The sequence below is a fragment of the Epinephelus moara genome, chromosome 10, assembly GCF_006386435.1.
Source record: "Epinephelus moara isolate mb chromosome 10, YSFRI_EMoa_1.0, whole genome shotgun sequence".
NCBI lineage: Eukaryota > Metazoa > Chordata > Actinopteri > Perciformes > Serranidae > Epinephelus > Epinephelus moara.
The window spans coordinates 23,228,576-23,253,575 of NC_065515.1; the positions used below are offsets into that span (position 1 = coordinate 23,228,576).

Sequence of the window (25,000 nt, forward strand, 5' to 3'; positions counted from 1 at the left end):
AAAACAAACTTTTCTTCACAGATTCAGTGTAGCACGAGGTGAAATACAAATAGTCATTTTGTTGATGAAATATACCTTTAATTTGTACACAAACAGACTTTTTATTTGTGGTTTTACAGGGAGTTATGTTTTGTTATAATTTCTTGACAAACAACAGTCCAGCGCAGTGACTTCCCGGTGTCATCACAGCGAAGTTGCTAGGCAACCAGCAGAGATGCTTCACATAAGTATTGGTCAGGGAAATAGTTACGGCACTTGAATAAGTGAAATTATTTTTCTATCCAAAGATAAACCAAAGCAAACAGAAAGTACAGAGCAATTTGAAAATTTCTAACTTACCCCAGTGATCGTATAAGAAAAACACTGTAGCAGGCAGCAACACACGCTGCTACTGATGATTCATCTCATTAAGAGCTTGTGTACTTGTAAGTACTGTTTTTAGAAGAAATAAAACAGCTAATAAGATCTTGAGTATATGCAGAAAAATGCTTTACATTGGCCAATTTTGGGTGTATTTGCACTTTTTGTTCCATAAAATAAAAAGTTCAAATTAAGGAAATAAAGGTGGAGACAGGAGACAGTTATTTTTGCTCACTCTGCTTTAGTTCTGCTTTAGTTTCACTTCTGGAAATGGTCTCGTGTGTAAAGGAGCTAAAAGTCTTTATGGTTCTGGTGTTAATGAAGACACAGGGCATATTCTCACATCGTCTTTGTTATTTTGTTATTGTTTTTGGTGTGTCCCAGTGGCCTGTTGATTTGAGCGGAGCACTAAGTGGTTGTTAATGGCACAAACACGACTGTGGTTTTAAAATAGCAGACTGCCCATTAGGCTGGTATTAACAAGGTAATGGCCTGTTACTAAACTGCTGAATGACATTGTCGCTGCTGCCGAGCCGAGCTGATGCCCCAGACGCACACACACACACACACACACACTCTATGCACAAATATATATGTGCATGGGCTGGTGAGCAGAGCTGCAGACTGATCTCCAGTAACTTTGCCGTAGAGATGTTAGGAGAAAAAAGAGAGATGATGAGAGACAAGAAAATAGGTAGAAACCGACAGAATATAAAGGAAGAAAAATTGACTGAAAGACATAGCTGGGAGGTGTGACGGTGGTTATTAAAGCTGGGATGCACTATGGTTGTTTACCTCAGCCCGGCTGTATTGTTGTGGCTCAGAAATTATTGATAGGTAGGAAGAGACGGAGTAATAAAGAACTACACATCAGTTCTGTCTGTACATCCGACTGTCGGACTGCTCTGCTTGTCAGATGGGCTTTAGTTACAGCTTCTCTCTGAAAAGCAACACTGGTCCGAGTGACATTTAAGAACAAACTGTCCTCTTTGTCCACATAGTGCTCCAGTGCCAGTGTAGGTGTTTGTGTGGCATGTGCCTGCTTGTGCACGTGGAGCCGTTTTCCCGTAGCATGTTGCATTTTCCAGATATGCAATCATGTACAGTACACACATACACACACATGCACAAACACACTCCCACACTGTGGTGCGGCGATAGGGCAGCACAGTAGGGGGTATATCCCTGGGAAATCATTTCTCCCTCTCCTTTCTTCCTATTTGTAACTTGTCCTTTCAAGCAAGACGGCCCTTAAAGTTCAGTGGCGCATTCTTCAAAAAAGGCTATTACTGGCTGCCTCTGATTCTGTATCATGCCGCGCGCAGACCAGCCATCCCTCCTTTTTATGCTCCTCTCCTCCTGTCATCATTTTCTGAAGGCAAGAGAGGAGAAGTCAGGGTTTCAGAAACGCCTGTGACCAATGCCTTGAAACCCTAAGCAGTCCCCGCCTCTGACTTTGCGCCAGACGTCCGTATCATATCGCTAAAAGGGCCTATTGCTTTTGATACTTGACAGAGCTCCCTCTTTGTCTCTCTCTCAGTGAATCTCTGTCTCGCCCTCTGTGCCAACTGTCTATCACACTCGTTCTTTACACTTACAGGGCTCCATAAAACAGTGTGTGACTGTAAGAGATATGGGCTTGCTTCTGAAAGGCATGAAGAAAAGCTTGAAGTTGTTGTTGGCCCTGACAACGAATGAAGGTTCACACACACACAGCAGACACAGCGGTCAGAAGGCTGAATTGCTCAACCTTTTCTGGCTTGTAGCCACTGTGTTTTTTTTAGACCTCGGCATTTACAGTTATTGTTTGAAGATGAAATTTGTTTTTTTAAAAATAGATTTTTCTAGAGAAAATGTATGGACACATACAGAAGTAAAACCTCTCAATCATCATGTACAACCCACTAGAAGTGAGCCTCAGTGCATTTTTCTGCAGAGACTCTGCCGTCTGCTTATTTATTTCTAATTTTCTGTTCTTGGAACATTTCTGGGCGTGTACCCACACGGGGCTGAAGTGAGGTTGCACAGGCTTAAAATACAAGGTGAAACTCCAAACGAGAGTGAGTAACCAACAGTCCTGTAGTATAACTTTAAATCTATTTCCAGGGCTCCCACACTCATGGTATGCCTGGAAAAGTTGTTTTCCAGGTCTGGTTTGGAAAAGTTTAGAATTTACATTATTTTGGCTGTTTAAATATGTTCATAAAAATCATAGAAATACTTTAATTGATCCATTCAAGTATAAATACGTGATTGAATCACCAGTTATTGTGATGGCTATGATATATGGCCACTGTGTTGAGTCATTGATCCACTTGGACGGGGGAAGACTGATGGGACATGACGGTGATCAACCTTAGCAAGGTCACAAACTAACTATTAGGCATGTCCATTTGTTTAATAAGTAATAAATGCATACAGACCTGTCAAAATTATTCAAATTGCAGTCTGGGACCTCCATCAGATGGAACAAATTACGTACTCATTAAGATTATAAACATCCGCCTTAAACGATGGAGTCCTGTCATGGCTTTATTAATACAGTGAGGTTTATCATCCTGCAGAGCTCTGCCAAACTTTAACTTTAATATTCCCTCCATGAACATATCACATAGATACATTATATGTCATTGTCTGTAGAGCAGATTTTGCCCCTGTGCTTTATCTTTATTTCTTTATTTCTTTATGCAGGAGCCCCATTAGTTGTTCCTGCAGTAACAACTACTCTTCCTAGGGTCACACAAAATGTGGAAGCAAGACGAGACATCAAATTATCACACTGTAGACAATTTACAACATCGACACATTTAGAGACAGCAGTAGTTATCACACATTTACAGTGTCATCACATCAGTAGATCGTAAAAACAAACTGATAGAGCCCATGACATGGCTATACACTAAGGCATCACTTAAGTGAGCACCATTGATTGTGATTATAATGTGGAGTGGATAATCATTACTACTATTTTTTATTCCTTTTTTTTGGCTATATACATGTCAAAGTGGATGTTTAGGCCGTTTTCTTTATATGTCTAGGTCATTTTTGAATACAATGTGTACAAATGTTATATACGGCTGGAAAAAGGAAATTTATACTTGAAAATTAAATAAAAATTAAGCTCTAATGTTTCTATTCCCAGAAACACTTCACAATAGGCCTTGATGTGTTGCAAAGTACCGTATGTGCCTGTGTGGTCTGTTGGCAAATGCAGCTAGATGGCGGTGGGAATGTCTAACATGCAAGTAACATTAGCAAGAGCTAGCAGTTTGCCTATCCATAAATGCCTGGGAAGTGCAGTTTAATAATGTACAGCTGCACTATACACTTTACTCATGGAATTAGGGTAAAATATTATGCAAGAGTTAAGGAAAAGTTTTAAAAATTCATTGGTAAAAATGTGTTGGAACCCTGTATTTGTATCAGAATCCTCAAATGACTATCTCCGACAAGGTCATGTTGACAGACTGACACGTTGAAGAACATAATGGTTGATTCAACCTTGGTTTGTTACAACCTTTTATTCAGTGAATGGCAGCAAAGCTCCGCGGTGGTAATTAAACATTTATGTCTTAATATGGTTCACCTTCAGAAGCATATTGATAAACATACAGCATTTGATTGTTTTTCTAAGCCTCGGGCTGTTCAAGCTGTTGAGATATTAAAGAGCTAATAGCCACTCAAAGGGTTGTTTTTGCTGGCCTCTAGTGGTTTGAGTTCTCACTATGCTGCAGTGATGTAGAAGTGTACTCCAGGGCGTGTCAGTACACTGTGACATCACTGTTGGGTGTGATTGGCTGCAACAAAGCAACACTTCTGCTTTCTGATTCAATAACATGATGGCATTTTTTGTATGAAATAGGGAAGTCATCGTTTAGGACATTATCTTTGTGGTGCGTTCACTTGACCACTCATCTGTGACCCTAACAGGACTGGAGCTCACAGCAGTATCAGGCTGCTCACTGGTTAACGATTGGCCAAAAGCCATCTCATCATTAACATGATTAAAAAGCCCTTCAGCTTAGGCTTGAATGCTAACGGCTGACTAACACCTTGTTCAGGACAGATCATCTCCCCCTCTTCCCGTCCGTCCGACACTCCTCTCCCTCCGTCAGCGTGTCTCCCTCTGTCACTCCGCCACTCCCATCGTCTGTGACCTCCGCTGTCATCACGCCTGCCCTTGAGGAGCAGAAATCTCTCCATTTCACAGGGACCAGCCATAAGGGGGCTTGATTGCGGCAAATTGATCCATAATCACACAGCGCTCAGAGCTTTTTATCCTGCCGCCTCTTCATCTCCACTTTAGAGGCCCGCCGTTGGCGTATTTACATGCTGTCATCTCAAGGGTTTCCTCTGCTCCCGCCTTTCTCTCTGTCTCTCTCTTTCTCTTTATTTCTCTCTCTCCCTCTCTACCCTTTATCCCCTTTATGACTCTCCCAATTTTCTTTTCTCTCCTTCTCGCTGTCCCTCCCCTCTCTGTCTGGATGTGATGCCAATCTGAGTGTCTCGACACGGCCATTGTAATCCCCTCCCAAGACCTCCTCTGTCTTTCCCTCTCGCTCTCTTTCTTTCACTAACACACACACACACACACACACACAGTCAGATACACCTCTGACCACCGCATCTCTGCTTTTGATTGCTCTCTTCAGCTACACACACACATCTTGGATGGCTACGATGGCTGAGGAGACAGAGAAGAAGTGAAGGAAGGAGGCGGGTACAGAGATGTAGAGATGGTGGGATGGAGGTATGGAGGGATGCTCCAGAGGAAACGGTGACTTAACCCATCAGATACCTCAGGGGGGTGTCTCCCCAGTACACCTCTCTATCCTCTGTCACTTATCTCACTTGTCTCTTTCTCATCCGTCCATCTGTCCATTTCAAAATGTCTTTATTGGCATGACTGCAGTCATAATCATAGTACATATAAGTTCATATTGCCATGGCAGGTTGTACAAGATTGGCACTGTAAATACAATCATTCATGATGTATTACAAAGAACATACTATCGTATACCACGCTGCTGTGTATAGCTACATTTTTGTAGCATATACAGATATTTTTGAAAACAGGTATTTTCTCTACCTTTAAAAAAAAGAAAAAATGACATGATCTTTGTTTTACAAAATATCTCTGTTGATTTCCCCTTGATATAAGGACAAAGGAGCTCAGTCAAACATACCGGTGATGCTGTGATGCTAACACTTTCCTTCCACTCCTCATTGACAACAATCCCGCGCTGTAAAGTGTCCCACCATCTGATGGTTCGACCGGGCGATTCTGGCGAACTTTAAATTGTGGATGCTGAGGTGGAGCAAAAACACTGGATGCAGCAGATGCCTGCGTTCAACTGTGAAGTGGTGCAGCAATACTAAGTGTAAAGTTACTAGAGCAAGCAGTGCTAACAAAACATTAGCAAACTGGTAGTCCAGGCATTTTTAAAAATCTAAGTTTAAGTGACCTAATATTTGTCTGCATGTGGATGAGAGGCCAAAATGTAGAGGAAAATATCAATTTGTATGATATGTATAAATGTAGACAGGCCTCTGTATCCAAATTTCCTGGCAGGAGATTACATTGTACCAGGGATGTGCCATATCATCTTATTCACTATAATACTGGTATATTTTTTAATATGATATAAAAAATTCACATTGTGATACACGCAATATTTCGTCATATTGACGTCATACTGTTGCCCACGGCAAATACAAGCATGGCTGAAAGCAAAATTATTACAGACTCCGCGGTGGTTCCCAAAAGAGGAGCAGATTCAGTAGTGTGGAATAAACTGTGGCTTCCTGAATGTTTTATGAACAGCCCCGGACTTTTCAGACTCTTTTAGTAAGTTAGAGCTCAGAGGGAACTCAGTCAGCGGCTCATCTGGCAGCAGCACATCTCCTCTCCCTCTCCTCTCTCACTTTGCGCACACAGGAGTCGGTGTCGTCAAGTGATTTTGTCATAAACCTATGGTAATGCAAACCTAAGTGACACTTGCAGCTGAACAAAATGAAATATTGTGATATTGTTTTAGGGTCATATCGCTCACCCCTATATTTTACAATTGAAAAAGAAACAATAATCAACTAACACATCATGGATACTTTAAAGGCAGATTCAAGGATTATATTCAATCCCTTTTTACTTCTTGTAGATCAACAAAAAAGTAATACTCAGGATTTCCCTACCGCACTATTATTCCAATGTGTTGAGGGCTTTGATACAGCAGATACACCGTCATGTTGGGAAATTCAATTTACAGGAAGTGTAATTGAACAGTGATATGATATGGTAAGATCAAATAGTTTAACTGTTGAATTTAATGGTTTGGTGAGAACCACAGAAAAAAAGAGATTTAATAAAAAATGAAAAGCAGGAGTCAGATTTTAAAGGAGCTCAGTAAAGTTTCATGTGTTGTTCTCCTGATTCTCCTGCCCCTCTTTGTTCTGTCTTCACTTCTGTCTCACTGTTTGTCTCCCCCTCGCTGTCCTCTGTCTTTGTATCAATCATCCCCTGTGTCTCCGTCCGTCCACCTGTCTGTGTAAATATCCTCTTCTCTGTAGCTTTCCTTTCTTCACAGGCTCAGAGAAAACACCATGACCCCATGTTATGACGATTACAATGTTTATGCAGGGGCATTTTTTTTTTTTCTGACTGCATCTTTCTCTCGCTGTCTCCCCTCCTCACCTCGCTCAGAGTTTAGCTGTGTAATGTGTGGTGTGTGAAGTGACAGGGGATGCTTTATGAATGTGTGAGGAGGCCTTGGCAGTGCCCCTGCCTCCCCACAATAAGATGAGCGGAATAAATCTGAGACACGCCACAGGCTCTCCAGCACCAAACGACACACACACACACACACGCACACACACATGCGCACACCTGGTCAATTCCTGAGGAAGAAAACAGCATCATAAAACTCTTATCACTTTAGAGCCCTCCGCACTTCAGCGCATATCCCCATCCCTCTCAGTCTTTTTCTTCTTCCTTTCTTCCTCCCTCTCTCTCGCTGTTTGTCCTTGAGGTGGCAGAGGGTGGTGTCAGCGGGTGGGGCAAGCGGGGTGTGAAGAGGTGCAGGGCTTTGATGCTTGTTGGGGCTCACTCAGCTGGGCAGTACACGGTGCTGCATCTCGTCCCAAGGCTCTGTATAAATTCAACGCCAGTGACAATTTACAGCTCGCGCCCATCCTCGATATGACGCACTGAGCAGGGCGCCAAGCGTGTCTTGTTGCCATCTCACCAAAGTGAGGCTAATTTATTACAGTGTAAAACCCACAGAGCAGAGAGAGAGAGGGGGGAGGCAGAGATATAGAGAGGCCTTGGTTTGAGACTTGTGGTATAATGTGTTATAAAGCTGTGGCCAGCGTGACATTGTTTTTTATTGTATCACTGTGTACTGTGGTTGCAGTGTGTTGCATTGCCTACTGGAGCCCATTTCCCTCCCTGCAGTGTGCCAAAGAGTTTAGATATTCCATATTTTATCTGCTTTAATATAAAATCTAAGATGCTATTTAGTGTCCAATAAGAAAACTGCAGTCGTACAGTTTAGTGCCCGTCTTAAAATTGTCCTGCAGCCTTCAATGTCACAAAGTTTGGACACCGACGATATTAAAAAAGTAAGCAAAATCTGCCTCTAACTCCTTGAATCAAATTTACTTTTAAAGTGGGTAAATGTATTTAAATATATGCCATGATGCTTCAAGAAGGTCCTGACAGGGCTTCCTTTGTACCTGCCGAAGAAGAATGATGAAGAAGAGCTCAGTTAATTACATCACGTCACAACTTATGAGATTGAACCCAAAGTTCCCAGGACTGCTGTCACAGAAAGAGCTGACCAGCACAATCGGGACTGACCTTCAGAATCCATTAGATTTATGTTGTTTTTCACAGGCACTTTTCTTCTCTCCAGTAATTTACATATTTATCAGAGCTGATCGTAGTTTGACATCCTTTAATTTTTTTTTTCCTTCCCTCTCGGCGAGCAGCGAGAGAATGAGCAGTAATGTGCCATACAGTGCAGCGCGTGACTTTGGCAGGTGAGAAATATGCTGAGGGAGCACTTTGATTTGGAAGTGTGGGCATAAATTTTGCCTCTGCTGCTTTCACTCACTCATTGTCACTTCCACCCTCCCCTGCTCGGCCCCCACCCTCTTACTGTAGCCCTCTCTCATTTTCTTTCAGTCTCCTTCTCTTCCTAATTCTTCCTATATATATGTATTTTAACTCATGTTCTCAGAGCTGCCGTGACAGGCCCACAGAGGACTGGGATGATGTGAAGGTTAAAGAGGTTCATAATTTGGAGCCATGGCGTCTCAGGAGGAGGTGGTGTTGCCACATGAGTGCTGAATTAAAGTAACAAAACAGTTGGGATGCCGAGCATATGTAAACTTTAAAGGTAGAATTAAAAATACAAATTCTGATTTGAAGAATACACTTACATTTATTTTTGTACAATAAACATAGTTATGACTGTTTCAGTGATAGAATTTCCCCTGCAGTGAGTATTAAAGGTGGCCCAACAGCGTGATATGTGGTATTACTGTCCTTATTTTGTTGTTGTTTTTGCAGATAACTTCATTTATCCTGATTTTAGTGCTTTGTAATTAAGCTTTATTGTTAGGCTGTTCCTCACAGTTTTATAACAAGCTCAATACTTACAGACACATACAGAACACAGTACAGTTTTTTTTTGGTTGAGACACTTTACTTAGCCCTTCTGTGCGGAGTCTGCATGTTCTCCCTGTGTCAGCGTGGGTTTTCTCCAGGTACTCCAGCTTCCTCCCACAGTCCAAAGACATGCAGGTTAACAGGCGACTCTAAATTGCCCGTAGGTGTGAATGTGAGTGTGAATGGTTGTCTGTCTCTATGTGTCAGATAGTCTGGTGACCTGTCCAGGGTGTACCCTGCCTCTCACCCAGTGTCAGCTGGGATAGTCTCCAGTCTCCCCCACGACCCCTAACAGGATAAGCGATTAGAGAATGAATGAATGAATGAACTTTAGTCATGTTTGGTTGCTGTGATGCGGAATTTGAGGGGAAAATGTTGGTTTAGGTAGAGTATTGGCTCTGGATCAAGGGAAGGCTGGAGCATGTAGGGAGAGTGGACTGAATGATCCATGTGGGTTCAGTGTTCATTTCTCCTCCATTGCTGTTGTTGTTCAGTGATGTGAAGGTTGGTCTTTGTGGTATTTGTTCCAGTCCCGCCCATCCTCTGCTGTGACGGCGGTGTAAAAAGTGACAGTGACGAGCGGCTGCAGTGTTTACCCGAAGTTGAATATTTTCAGCTCTCAGTGACCGGAAAAAAATAGCAACGCAAAGAAAAAAAAATGATCCGAAAATGTAGCAAGGAATTAGTAAAAAGAGAGAAAACAAGAAAATTAATGAAAAAAATAAATAAATAAAATTCAAAACAAACAAGGAAATGACCTGAAAACCGTGCTTAGAAATATAATCGCTCCAGGTTTCAAAGGGTTAAGATATTTAGACATTTTCAGCACTGTAAACATACAGAACATTTCAGAGTACATTCTGCACCCAGTCATGATTGGACCAGAATGTCATGATGTTTCTTCTTTAATATAAGCCTAACAAATACACACAGCAGCGACAAATTCTCAGCCATACAGTGCTGAAACACTTTATTTTTGGAATAATCAATTAGTCGATGGACAGAAAATTATCCCGCAATTATTAATCAATTCCTTTTTTTTATGTCAATGATCAGGCAAAAGAGTAAGACGTGCTGCTTCTCCAGTGTGCGTACTTTCTGCTTTTTCTGTTTTATATCAGTGCAGATAAAATGTCTTTGAGTTTTGAACTGTTAGTTGAACTAAACAAGCAATTTTCAGACATCACTTTGGGGAATTGTGTCGTGCATATTTGACTATTTTCGATTATTTCATATACTAAATAATGAATCCACTAATCAAAAATATAATCAATAATTAAAATAATCATTAGTTGCTGCTGCAATGTACACACGCAATGCAAACCCAATCATCCTAACACACTTAAAGAGGAAAATGTTGCAGGTCTCAAACTAAAGACAAGTAAAGCTGATGAATTAAATGTTTTCTGCTCGTGTAAATGAAATGGCAGAGATGTTGGTTTGACATTCAGCTCAGCATGGAAGGCATTTATTGTTGAAACACTGTTCTGGGTTGTTCCTCCCTCCCACCACAATTTCTACAAAACTGTCTGCAAAGGAAGAAAAAGAGTTCCAGGAAAGATCATTTGTGTTCCCTTCGAAAGCTTTCAGTCAAATCCCTCGCCCTCTCTCTCTCTTCTACTTCTGTCTTTCACCCTCTCTTTATCCGTCTCCGATTCATGACAGCCCCCCCACTGCTGATCTCTACTGACACCTTGAGGTCAGGAGATGCTGCTGCAGCGCTGTGCTCAACCAGAACTTGACCCTAACCTTCATGTTATATGTTACCCACACCTGAGCCAAAAAAATGTGATTTTCCTTTACATGCAGTCGAGTTATGGTACTTGATTCCTGCAGGTTCCCCCTGGGCGTTGGAGCGCCTATGGAATAGTGGGACTTAATTTTGTGCTACAATGCTTGGCTGGGCACAGCCAGATACAGAGGAATGCAGAGATACAGACACATAAACACAACAGCTACTTGGGGAGCGTTTGTGGGAGCCCTGAGGAGACATAGGCACACACTCACACACACACACACACACACGCACACAGAACGATGTGGGATAAACAGTGGATCCATTGTAAGCTCCAGGAGCCTGCTGTAAGAGATTGTTTTGATGAAGCAGCAAGGGCACACTAGCACTGAGACTAAATGTAGCATGGCCACGACGGCTGAATTCCCCGACAGTCGGGACCTTGGCAGCTGCCTCTGGTTTGGCTCACAACTTTCTGGCTTCTTGGTTTTACTGTAGGGAGAACGGCTGCATGTCTGTCTACGCTTTTTTTTTTCTTTCCTTATTGCAGCTTTCTACTGTACAATGTGTGTGTGTGTGTGTTCTTGTATCAGGAGCCAGTGTGTTGGCCTGGGGTCGAGGCCAAAGTAGAATTTCTAAGTGATGGAATTTCACAGCCACCGAGCACCCAGCGGCCGGCCAAACCGCAAGCACTCACATTTACAACAAACGGCCCGCCCCGCTCCACGGAGACTCCTGAATGGCAAAGCCATTTGTCTCTGTGAAGGGCAGAGGGAGAGAAAAGCGAAATAAAATCAGAGGGAGAGTACTTAAATGGAACAACGCTTTTTTTTTTGTTTACGACCCCTAACCACTCAAACAGACACACCATGAACACACACACACACACACACACTGCTCTGAGGTTAAATTGGAATTAAGGAGAAGGAAAGGTGCATAGCCTGTTGCTAATTAGCATTTTCGCTGCTCAGCACAAGCGGGTGGAAGAATCGATAAGATATTAAGTTTGTGTATAGCGATGAGACACGCAATCACTTTCATCCATTAGCAACAGCAGATTAGAGGAGAAACACTGGCCAAGAAAACAGCAAAACTTTGACCTCTGATTTTCAACTGGGCTGGGATCGCAGAATGGAGACTCGTGGGCTTTCATGTGTGCAGTCCGTCTATTGTTCGGTCTTTGAGGAAGATGAGCACAAGTGATTCACAAAATATCTACAGTAATATAACCTCTCACAGTTGGAGGTGGATTTGACTTTTAGAATTGAGCATTTTGACAATAGACCATCTCTGGAATTTACCCTCAAACATCTCACAGCAGGTATCAAATAAAATGTGAAAACACTTGAGATCATTCTTGTGTAATTTGATGTTTCAGATAAAGTCATTATCTCAAGAATTCAAGGGATAAAAGGTCCAAAGTTTTGAATTGTTTCAAGGGCACATTCTAAGATCTCTCACTGCTTCAGAAAATCTGTCCATTTTAGCATCGTCAGGTTTGAGAAGTATGTTGAAACGTTCATGGACCCTTACTTATGCAAACTAGCAGAGTGACTGGAAATGCTCAAGACAAGTCTCCAAGGTACAACTCATCTGGGGAGGGAAGAAGTGTCTAGCCAGAGAGAAGTCCTCAGACAGACCTGAAGACTTAAATCAAAGAAGACCTCTATCAGGTCACACCTGTTGCTGGCTGATCCCGACCTCTGTAGATCTATAATTCACCTTGCCCCTTGAATATTTTGTGCCCTGTGTTGGTTTGATGTTTGATTCATGTGTGTCTGTCTGAAAGTGGATGACCTGGTCAGTGTGTGTTTTCACCGCACCTCTCACACTGGACAGTATAGGCTACATGTGTATAACTCTAATAGAGCAACTTAAGATAGTAATATTTCAGTCTTATCTACGCCTGAGAGTTTATAGAGTTGCTGTCTACAACTCTGCTAGAACTTTGAACATTAATAACCTCTTTCTCTCTTTGTCTTTACTTTCCACCTCCCTATCCTTCTCTCCTCTCCTCTCCTCTCCTCTCCTCTCCTCTCCTCTCCTCTCCTCTCCTCTCCTCCCTGCACAGACCACCTGAGTCCAGATAGAGAGAAGAAGCTGGTCTTCCTCACAGCTCGTGTTCACCCTGGAGAGTCTCCTGCCTCCTTTATTTGTCAAGGTAAAGTTTTAATGTTAGGTTGGTGTCCTGTTTCATTGATTCAGATGCAGCAACACTGGTCTGGAGGATGTTTGGCCGTGCACACCGACATGTGTCAGAGCTCATTATGTGTGGTGTTTAAAAGTGGGTATTTTCTGTATTTAGGAACCCCTACTATTTACTGTTTAATATTGATAGAGTAATTAAGTTGAAAAGAGACTAAAGTTTATGGACCATCTCACACAGTAACACCCATAAAAATAAAGACTAAAGATAAAATGAAGATATAATATACAGGTTCCTAAACAAAAGAAATGAAAGTTAAACATGTTTTACACATTAACAACAGAAACCTAAAATGTCCATATATTGTCCCATGTTCAGGGCGGTAGTAGTTCAGTCCATAAGGACTTGGGTTGAGAACCGGACAGTCCCCATCCGAACGAAATACGAGCAAGGCACAGAACCCCCAACTGCTCAAGGCGCTTGTCCATGCGCATCCCCCTCGCTCTGACATCTCTACATTTAATGCACGTATAGGTCCTTTTTGTGCATGTGTGTATTTCAGGCCTGTGTGTATATGAACAAAATTAGGTTCCCCTTAGGAGTAAGAAAGTATATCTTCTTCTGCTTAAAATAATGTCACAGTGCAAAAATGTCTGTCTTGCAGAGTCTTTCACAAAAAAAATTCCCTAATCAGTTTTTTTTTAATTCTATTAAATAACCTCTCCCCAGAGTCATGATATATAGGGCAATATAAAACAAAGGAAATTTCATTTTCTATATAATTTACTTGCATAACTGACGAAGCCTGCACTGTACAGCAGTTGCAACGCTCTCTCATACCTAAATGACAGAATATGTCGATTTCAACTTCGTTCCAAAATAACATATGATACCATTCTAAGGGTCATAGTTTTAAACATGTCCGTAATGTTATGAATTGTCAATGTTACACTATAAAACTTTGTGGTTAGGATTGTGCAACAAAACTACGTGGTAAGATTTACCAAAAAAAAAAAAAAAAAAACATTTTCCTTTTAATGAGTACTTTTGTTGCTTACAAAACATTACATATGGCACGTGATAGGCATCACATATGTCACATCACACTAGCGCTACGTTGTTAGTAAAAGAAGTCAGCACTGAGTCCACTGAGCCAACGTCGGTCCCCTGGGTGTAAGTCCTGTGCTTGGTTAACCAATCCACCTCTCCTCGTGCCCACCATATAGGAACGTATTCCATCTTTTTACAACATTACAGAGACTTTATCGCTTTTTACACTACATCACCTCACTTCCTCCTCTGCTCCTGTAATTATTACTATGACCACTAGAGGGCACAACGTTTACGGTAAACATGACAATGAATTGTAATAAGCTGCTTGCACAAACGAGCTATATGGCTGTTTTTTATATGAGAGAAGCCTTGTTACTGAGACCTTTTCCTCCAGATTAAAGGGGTACACTTCCACATTTGGGAGATTTGCGACTGACATTTGAAAAAGAATTGTCAAAACAATGCAGCAGAGGCCGACATATTCAGATTTTTAGTCCCTAGTTGGGGTCGAGCTCCAAAAATGTTAAACATTTAAAGTATCCAAGACACAAACTGATTAAACCCTGTTGACATCAGCAGGGTGGTTCTCTAAGACTTCCTCCACAGCCATAGGTGACTTCATACAATTGATTACAGAGGGCTGAGTATTCACTGTGCTTAGTAAACTCATCTTCAGGTATAAAACTGAACACCATAAGTTCCCTTTTAAATGTAACATAATTGTCATTACCTTCTTAAACTCTGCTCTGCACCTGCGTCTGTGATGTCTGAATGTTACAGAAATAGGTACAAGACTGCGTTTCTATATAACATCTCAGGAAATACAGTCTGAGTATATCATAGGGTTGTATTGTCTCGAAACTAATAAAACACTTTGAAAACTGAGAACCTTTGGGGAAATTGTCTCCTTGTGCAGAATGATAGTTTTAGCAGGATTTAATGACTCCTTGCTACCTTCCTCCTGCTCAGGCTGAGGTGAGTGGGCAGGTTCACTCCTTCTGGGTCCCACTGCCTTGTTTATAGGGAGCCGGTCTGAAGAGGGGAGGGCTGGAAGGGATGAAGGGCACGGCCTTACCTTTAGCGGTGGTCCCTGTCCACTACTTTGACTCAGTAAGACAGACTGAGGAAAGTCCATTAACGTTAACGAGGTGGAGAAATGGCATTTGTGACGAAAGAAAGGTGATGGAGGTAGATGGGCTAAGAAAATGTCTTTGTCATACCTATCTATTTATCTATCTATCTATCTATCTATCTATCTATCTATCTATCTATCTATCTGTCTGTCTGTCTAATCTACCTACAGTATCAGTTTGTGTGCATATGTGTGTGTGTGTGTGTGTGTGTGTGTGTGTGTGTGTGTGTGTGTGTGTGTGTGTGCGTGTGTGGCGTGTGCATCATCATGAATCAGATGAGTTGGCTTCTAGCCCGCTGTGTGCTGTCTGTTTTTCCAGCGCCGTCAGCTCCATTCCATTTGTATCGATTTAGGCTTGACGTCTCCTATTCCTCCCCCGATTCTGACGATGCCCCCTCGCTGTCCTTCCTTCTCCTTTTGTTTCTCAAAACTCAATTAACTGCCAGCCCGTCTTCGGTTTTCTTTTCAAGTCTATTTCCCTCTGTGTGTGTGCGTGTGTGTGGATTTATGTATGTGTGTTTGATAGGTGTGATCGACTTCCTAGTGAGCCAGCACCCTGTGGCTCAGGTCCTAAGGGATCATGTGATCTTCAAGATCGTCCCCATGCTGAATCCTGACGGTGTCTACCTGGGCAACTACAGGTAGATGAACACACAAACATCTTTTTTTAATTCTTAATTTGAATGCATCGCTACGTTGCATAGAATTCACACATTACACGGTTTTATATCCTGCTACGTGGGATTATATCCTCTTAACTCCTCCTTTAGGGAGCTTAATGAATTCATATAGCTCACAGCAGTGCATTTGTTAGAAGATAGTATTTGGCCGTAGGGCTGTTCTCTCTGTCCATCCTCTCCTCCTCTCTGTCTTTAACACTATTGCTGCAGCTCTGTGGGCATCCTCCTCTCCTCTATTTTCCTCTCTTCTCTTTCCCTTCTTCATAATTGCCTTTTACTTAATAGGCTCAGCCCCAGGAATACTAATGCACACTGAGATAGGCATCAACGGTGAGCTCCCAGTGTGTTCGTGAGTGCCATCTAGTGGCGCTGCCTTGTCACTGCCTCCAAAAACATGTTGGGGGGAATCTCAGTTGCTCCCCAGCAGTGACAATCTCTATAATATCATTGACTGTGATTGGTGACTGCTTAAAGGCTATTTTCATCAGCTTGCTTTCACATTGAGCGGTGATGAGCAGTGTATTGACAGAATGTGAGTAGTGATAGTCCTCACCTCACCAATCACACATGCTCATTTATACACACGCATCTCTCTCTCACACACACACACAGACAGGCACAAAGATACCACACAGCCGTCCCTGCAGGATACAGTGCAGAGCGGACTGAAATGGATACATGCAGAGCAAAGAATCAATGTCAGTTAACCTGGGATGAGTATTTTGTTCATGGCTGGCTGCTCTGCTCAGTTGCTCTACAGTATCAGTAACTCCTGTATCATTACCAAGGGCTTCATTAAATGTCAGAGATACGCATTACAAGACAGAGGGCAGTTCAGGGTGAGTCTTTGCATGCAAACATATCAGTATGGCAATTACAGGTTGTTAATAACACTTAAGAGTAGCAATCCACTGCTATACAGTTACTTCTTACATCCATCTGCTGTGTATATATATAGTTAAAGGTACCCTGTGGAGTTTTTTTGTAAACAGATTATTTTAAAATGAATTGTCTCTCACTAAAATTGTGTTGAATACATTTTCCTTTCTTATGAAACACTTACAGAGCTGATTTTTGGAAGAATTTGAAACCTACTTTGGCTGTGTCCAAAATCCCTCTCTATTTAATGTATACTCCTGAGACCAGAACTTTTGTTTGGTATGCATTTTTAATTTCTCCTAGCTATTTGGGACCAAAAACAAACATTGTCAATGATAATAAAGTTCCCATCTCTTCAAACGAGACAACAATAAAGTCCCAATGTCTTCAGACGAGTACTTCCTAATTAACAGTGTCTTAGCTTGTTACTGTTGCTAAAATTTGTCTTTTTTTTGCCATCTTGAACTACAAACATTATTAATCATAACAAGTTCAACCATAACATGTGATCAGGACCTTGTCCCCTTTCGTGTCGGGATCAGCTGCAGACTGACTTGGCAAAGATGGCTGCCATCTTGTTTTTACTTTGATTAGTGTATTGTGTTCTCGCTACTGCTAGATGGCACAAAAAAGTGTCCACGAAGGAGGACAACAGGTCTATGTTATGCAGAATGAAGTATAATGTCAAGTAAACCCAAAATGCGATGTCCTCATATGAGGACAGAGGGTCTCAGGAGGATATAGGACACGAAATTGAACATCAGCTATTTTATTAGTGTCCGAATCCTGAGTGTGAAATTTATGCACTATATTGCGCCCCCACAAACTCCCACAATGAAAACAACGAATGCCACGAATTTCTACTGACAGACTTTTATAGATGCAAAAAATTACCATCGGGCAGCTCCACACCTGTCAATGTCGTGTGATAAAGCAAAATGACCATGGGCCTTCTCCTACGCCTCCTGGCACAAAGCATAACACACTGCAGCGCAAATGTTATTGCTAGTTTCAGACTGATGCAGTTGTCATTTTAACGGTCAGCACTCACATGTTGTGTATGTAGCAAGTGTACTTCCTCCTATCTACACACCCATTGGCATGTCAGTCTTAAAATGAGGCGTGGTCAGGCTTATTGTTGGCGTATTGTAATTTTTAAGGCAGCAGAAAGTGATTGCGCCATTGACCAAATAAAACCTGGTCTGAAGTCAGAATGGTGCAGTATTTTTGCATACAGAGTACGAGCTGCTGCCCTCGGGTAGGGGAGTGCCTTGTTGTAGACTGAGCAGATTTTAAAATTCATTCTTGCCATTGCCTATAAAGCTTTTAAATAATGGCAGATTAAGCCAGAAGTGGCATTGGATTATGACGATTTGCCGATTTGCATTTTTGTAGAGGTATTTTTAGGGTATGATGTTATTTATTTATTTATCTCTTTGTGTTTCTGTTATGTTTGGTATAATGTTGATTTGTCTATGTACTATGTTGTATTTCTGTGGCTGCAGTATGGTTGTAGGGCCCAAGACAAATGGATGGGTGAATAAACACATCATTAATGTGGACACTATTAATGACATTCTCTAAAATGTGAACATAGCAGAGAGCTGAGCAGAGCTGCAGTGCATGCGGGGCAGTGTGACTTCATTGATTATTTCAGAGGCTAAAAGTTTAGTTCTGTTTCCTGTGTTTGTAACTACAGTTTATAGTTTTGCAGTTCAAATGTCCCACAATATTTCCTGCAGTGACATTACTGCTGTTACTGAATTAATCGCAGCCGCAAACAGCTCGCTTCTACAATATGCCAAATCCACCATGTAAATAGTAGCATGCCAGGTGGGGTTGCCCCTGGCTTTTAAAGGGAATGGGAGGTGATACTCTGATTGGTTGAATTCATGTTACACCCAAAACACACCTGTAATTGATTAAGGGATCAAATACAACCCCTTTAACCCTTGCGACTTACTTTGCACTCAGATTATGCACCGTTTAACCAGCAAAAGTGGAGTTAGACACTAAATGTATTTTCGCAATGCACAATAGATAGTTTACATAGAGCTGTTGGAAACCTTGCTCTACAGCGCTACTAGTGGTCAAAATCTCTGCAGTGTACCTTTAATCATTTGTAGTCATTTTTGTAAGGCAAACCATGTTATAGTTTTCCATTAAACTCTGGGTACACGTGTGTGTGTGTGTGTGTGTGTGTGTGTGTGTGTGTGTGTGTGTGTGTGTGTGTTTACAGGTGTTCTCTGATGGGTTTCGACCTGAATCGCCACTGGCAGGATCCCTCTCCATGGGCCCACCCCACACTGCATGCTGTCAAACAACTCATAGTGCAGATGAACCAAGACCCGGTGAGCGAGCAAGCACACACACACACACACACACATGTCCTCCATACTGTGCTCAACATTCCTTCACCACAGTAATGTCTGCTGGTCCCAAGAACAGTTTTCTGCCTCCCTGCTTGGTTCAGCATGTTCCTCCAATCTGTGTTTAGGATTGTGTGCACTGGGGAGCAGGGATCGGCTAGTCAGCACCTCCAGAATGTCAGCTCGGCTCTCCTGGCCATTCAAAACATATTACTGAAGCAAGTCTGTGCTTTCAGTCTCTAACTCTACTGTAACTTTTTCCTTCTCCAGTTTTAGTCTTTCAGTCAGAGGAGCGCTACACAGACAGGCCGGGGATTTTTCTCTTTGTTCCTGATGTTAATTATAAGCAGAGCGGCAGGTTGGTGGGATTACTGAAGGTCAGTGTGTGTCCTGGGAATACTCTGCCCTTTTGTACACTCCTCTAATCCTGATAAGAGAGGGAGCGGGCTGGGGCGGGATGCAGGGCAGGCCAGAGATGGGGTGAGGCGCGGGGCTGGCATCGGGCAGATTAACCTTTTCCCCCGGCGCTGACACACTGATCGATAGACTCTGTCATGGCAGGGTGATCCACTCATGCCTGTCATTCACACACGCTCACACACGCAAACACACACGTACTCATCCTGAGCAAACAGACACATACACATACTAACACTCTCTCATCACACAGCGAGAATACTGCAATGCACAGACAAACAGGTGTTGCCAAATGCATGTCTCCCCTGCCAACATGGGGATTTTTCTCTCACACATTCATACTTTTAAAATAAACTGTATCTATCATACCATTATATAGAGGAGTGGCTCCCAACCTTGGTGTTGAGCCCCTCTCAAGAGTCGGGAAATTAATCTAAGGGGTCACAAGACGATTGCAGGTGCAGGAAATTCACCAATCTTTGCCCTTTTCTTGTGAAATATGGTTTGATTTTACCTTTTCAGGCTCTAAAAAAATAATTTAAACAAGTGACCAGAGTCCCCAGGTAGACATTGCTTCATATTACGAGGCCACAAGCAAACAAAAAGTCAGGGTCCACTGGTGCAGAGCCCTTGCTTTTGCATTGGCATAAATTCAGTCTCATACACATGGAATTCATGGCAGATATAGCCTAATAAAAGGAACTTAATCGCCTGCCACCACAGTGACTTTGAGTTTTCTAGCTGGGTTAATGCAGCCTCCAGTCAACACCGTATTGTGCCATGTGTTTTCTAAGTCCACTCCTGCTGGTCAGATGTCTCCTATTCCCTCTCCTTCGCTGTTGATAACCATCCCACCAGCACTTGTCCTCCTGCAGCCCCCCCTACCCTTCTCCCTGATGATTGCCTTTAGTCTTGCAGAGTTAATTTGGAGGCTTGGGCAACCTCTCCTCTTCTGTCTCTCTCTCGCCACAGCCAGTTAATCCCATCAGACACACTACTCATGTCTGGGGCTCCCAGATGCCACTTTCAATGCCAACTCTGCAGCCAGGAGGCCCTGTGCTGCTGCCCTCCATTCATGCTCATCTCACACAGCGGGCATAGAGTCTAATGAGGCTACCAGGGTTGGAGGGCTCCGCTGGAGGACTCCATTAACAGGAGATCAGCAGCAGATACCTTCAGCAGAACAGTTGAGCTAAACTAGCATATGTGGCCCTTTTACCAGCTGCTAAATCAATGTGGTCATTTGTTTGAAAACAAGGAGATTGAGAGGAAGCTGAGTGGGAGTTCAGTATCAGTTTTTAGGTGATCTTTCAAACTGTACCCCAGGATTGTGCCTGAAAACTAGAGTTGGCAAGGAAAAGGTCATGCAATTGAAATAATATTTAGGTGTCTGCCCTTAAGTGTGGAGAACAGTTCCCAGAGATTCAGCAAGTCACTTGAGGCCACAAGATAGCTAATATAGAATTAACAGCAGCCCTGTGTTGTCATTGTAGTATTGTCCTAGCTTGCTATTAATTTTGTAAAACTGTGTTAGGAATACAGGTCTTGATGTCGTAACACAACAAATACAGTAAATGTTAATGGTGTCTGTAGGCTACAGTAAATCTTAATGGACTGCTCCTGATAAGCACACTTTAGTTGGTAAAGGCAGAGTCACAGTCTCTCAATTTTTCTCCATTTGCAACATATTGGAATGATCTGTCTTTTGTACTGATTGGAGGAATCAACCCAAGAGCAACAAACCCCACCATTCAAGAAATACCACTGTGGTCATTGTTGTCTTCTTGGAGTTATATTTTAAAGTGGCTCATATGAGACTGTCATTATGTTTTAGTGCTCACAATTTTTATTGATATGAAACTTGTGGAATTCAATATTTAGAGCACAAAAAACTATTTTCCATAGCCAGATTTTTGTCTTCCAACCATGACCTTTACGTTACAACAGTGGTTTCCAACTGGTGGGTCGCAGTCCAAAAGTGGATCATAGGTCCATTCTGAATGGATCGAAAGTGACTCGCAAATGTGTCAAGTTTGTATAAAACACACTTTATTTTGAAGTACAGTGAATTTCTGGCACAGAGCTTTTATTTTGAAGTGCCGTTTCCTGTGGTAGAGTGAATGAATTACAGACAGCTACTTTACAGAAACAGCAAACCAGCTGGAAGACATGGCCAAACACAAGTATGACACTGACTACTTTAAACCGTATGGACCTCGAACTAATGACAAAATGTGGACCTTGTGACTGGACCAGCTGGGAATGTGTTAGAATATATAACGTACTGTAATTGTACCCGGCTTCCCTTGTACAGTAGATGATATCCTGGTTACAGCAAAAAACAAGGATGTTAAATTGTGTTTTTGATAGACATGCATCTCTGGGTACCATCCTTCAGTAGAATTCATGGTCTTGGGTGATGGCTTTGTAACACACCTCTAATAACAGTTATTCAGCGTTAAGGTTGGGAATCGGTTCCAGTTGAGAGTCAGCTCCAAATTGTCCGATCCATCTGAACCGTTTTATCAATGTTGTCATGTTTTTCTGACAGTTACACAGAGAAAAACAGTGATGTCAAAAATTATACATCTACACTGCTCCAAACTTGCAACAAGGACTCACAGCAGAGCAGAAGAAACGGTCCGAAGTGTGGCATCATGTGCTGCTTGTAATGTCTATAAAATGATCATGTCAAGTAAGGGTGGAAACACCAGCAATATGCGGAGACTCACTACACAACAGGGGCCGGATTTCCAGGAATGCTATGAATTTGACACTCTGTGCACTGACTGCTTCCTGACTGTGCAGCATTATCATTACCAAGGGTGTATATCCTATCTTATAGTAACATTAGCGCCACGCTGCCAGGCTTACCAGAATACCTAAATGAAAACGGTGCTGTAAAAATATTCTCTCATTTCATCTATACTGTCCTCAGACTCAGATTAAAAAAATAGCTGCACTGACGCTGAACATATGCAAAACCTTCTTTTTTTCCACTCAAAAAATTGACCAAGAATCAAGAATTGGACCTTGGACCGCTAAGCAAAATCAATAATGGCATTGGTGTCAATAAAATCTTCTCAGCTCCCACTAATTTAATTCAAGGTGCAAATTTTCTTTGGGTCCGTATGTACATAAATCTGACCCTGACTTTTTGTCAATCACCATGACTTCTTTACTACTTTAGATACCCAGAGTTCTGGGCGTAAGGCATCATAATTCAAAGTCACATTGCCCTCCGTTGCACAAAGGAGCCCATTCAGTTTGAAACCCCATCAACCATTCTTGTGACAGACACCCTCGTCACTCCAAAGCGATTCTCCATCATTGTGAATTCAGCAGCACTCTCTTTCTGCTGGGAAAATAGCTTCCTTGTTCTGTTCAGGCAATAACTTCAATAACTGGCTGCGGGTTTGCAGACAAGTGCCATTTAAATCAAAGCTTGTTGCAGGAGCAATCTAAGCTGCATTGGTATTGATGGCTGGAAACTTTTACTCGTCAAATATTTGTATATAAATTCAACACTGCTCAGAACATTTGCACTCACCAGTGTTTATGCAAACTCTTTACTGAGCAGGAAATGATGTTTTAAAATCAATGACTTAAAGTCCCATCAGCCAATTCACTTGGAACGGTTATATTAATGAATACAGAGTACGTACAGTTACAGTTTGACATCAGGGCTGTACATTTGTCATTCCTCACAACATGCAGTCTGCATTAAGAGAGATTGCAAAATGATGGCAACAAATATTCCCCTTTTAGTGGGAATAAAATCAAAGCCTACATGTGGATCATGGATTGGAGGAGGAGCCCACTGATGGGCGAATTCACAAATTGCAAAAACACTCCGGTTTTCCAAAGATTAGTGCTAATAGCCACACACAGTTAAAGGAAATTATTAACAACTTCCGAAAGTTAGTGGTGACTGAAGGACATCGACAGGCTGAGATATTAAATCCTAAAGACAGTTTATCACTGTCATGTTTAACTTTCTTGCCTCAAGTTTAGAGGAACGCCTCTGCACCTTGTCGGTCAGGACCTGTGGCTCCTGGTCTGAAAATTTGAGTTTTCTTTTTCTCTCTGCCAGAGTTTCTTGACAATAAAGTATTTCAGATTCAGATTCAGCCTACTGTGTTCTTGGTACAAAGGCGATATTTATACGTTGCGACATGGATCATTTCAATCAGATGCAAAAAAGGGGCTAAATGCATTCAGCTGCAAAACTTTATGGGCATGTTTGCATTGTAAAACATTAGCGCAATTGTGAATCGGACCTTGAGTTGAGGCAGATAGCGGTTGCAATTCGGTCTTTGGGAATTCTCCCCTGACATGTATTATTCCACAAGTATTCCACATTCGTATGTGGAGTCCATGCAGGTAGTAAATGGGCTGAAAAATGGGCCCTACAGTATATTGGATTGTCCACGTGTTCCACATGAGCCCCATGCCAATTGCCCATATGGGTGGGTTTGCCCAAGTGGGCCCCACATGGGTCATGCTACGGCTACCTGGGTACAAAGTGGATATTGGTCCAAAATGGGCATCTGACCTGGGGCCCACTTGGGTAAACCCTCGAATATAGAACCCCTGGACAGTCCCATATTGGGCCAGTTTTTCAGCCCATTTACTACCCACAAGGGCCCCACATACAAATGTTTGCTGCGGCCCAAGTACAAAGTGCATTCATCAGGGTCTAACAAGTTTATAATTTACTCCTGTTTGAGTAATATGTGCTAGAAAGTGGAGTTGTTTTAGCCTTTTGGAAAAGGTTTAAGACGGATTCAGTGGGCTTGGTGCTGAGTTCCACTGGGAGGAATTCAGAGTGTATTGAGAGACAGACTAATATATTGTGGATTTGTTAATCATAAAACAGATATAGAGTAGTGCAAGACTTAGCCTTTGGGCACTCAGGCATGTGACAAAAGGTGTATTCAATTTCAGTGGTGTATGTTACATGTTTTTAGTGACACATGCTAAATTGTCTGCCTGTGTCTCAAAGGCTTTGCTCAGGTTTTTTGCTTTAATATTGATTTAAACTACTCTCTGTCATCTGAAAGGGTCACCAGTGCTACTGCTCTCACTGAGGTTGCTTTCACACCTGAGCTGAGATGTGTTTCCTCAGATAATCCGGTTGGTTTGGGTTAGAGTGAAAGCTTGTTCAAACAAAAGCCCTTTTTAGATAGGAGTTGTGCAAATTTGCAGGAAAGACCAATCAGTCTTTTTTCAGCATTGGCAGTATAAAAACAAAATCGGGGAGTGCAGCAAAATGCAGCCTACCTACTTTTTTTTTATACAGAATGCGCCTTTTTCAGGACAGTGGGGGGTGTGAGCAAGTAACAACACGTGTAGCGTGGACGTAAACAGTGACGTGGGAGGGAAGCCGTGGCTGGTCAGTCCTTCCTCAGTCGGCCCGTTCCTTACCATCCCCGTCATCTGCCGGTTAATGGCCTCTTCGTTTGCGAGGGCAAGGAGGGCGCGCAATTCTTTGTCTCCCCAGTTGCTCATCTTTACAGTGTCTGTCAGGTTTGCGTTTCCCTCTTGCTACTAGCTGCTCG

The 25,000-nt window shown here is 42.3% G+C and overlaps 1 protein-coding gene across 1 annotated transcript in view; it reads left to right on the plus strand.

Moving 5' to 3' along the window:
- agbl4 (AGBL carboxypeptidase 4) overlaps positions 1-25,000 on the plus strand; it is a 389,306-nt gene that overhangs the window by 332,347 nt on the left and 31,959 nt on the right. Inside the window, exons 7-9 of the mRNA XM_050054625.1 lie at positions 12,835-12,924; positions 15,621-15,735; positions 18,893-19,004. Of these exons, the coding sequence (XP_049910582.1) occupies positions 12,835-12,924; positions 15,621-15,735; positions 18,893-19,004 (317 nt within the window). The remainder of the gene's footprint in view (positions 1-12,834; positions 12,925-15,620; positions 15,736-18,892; positions 19,005-25,000) is intronic.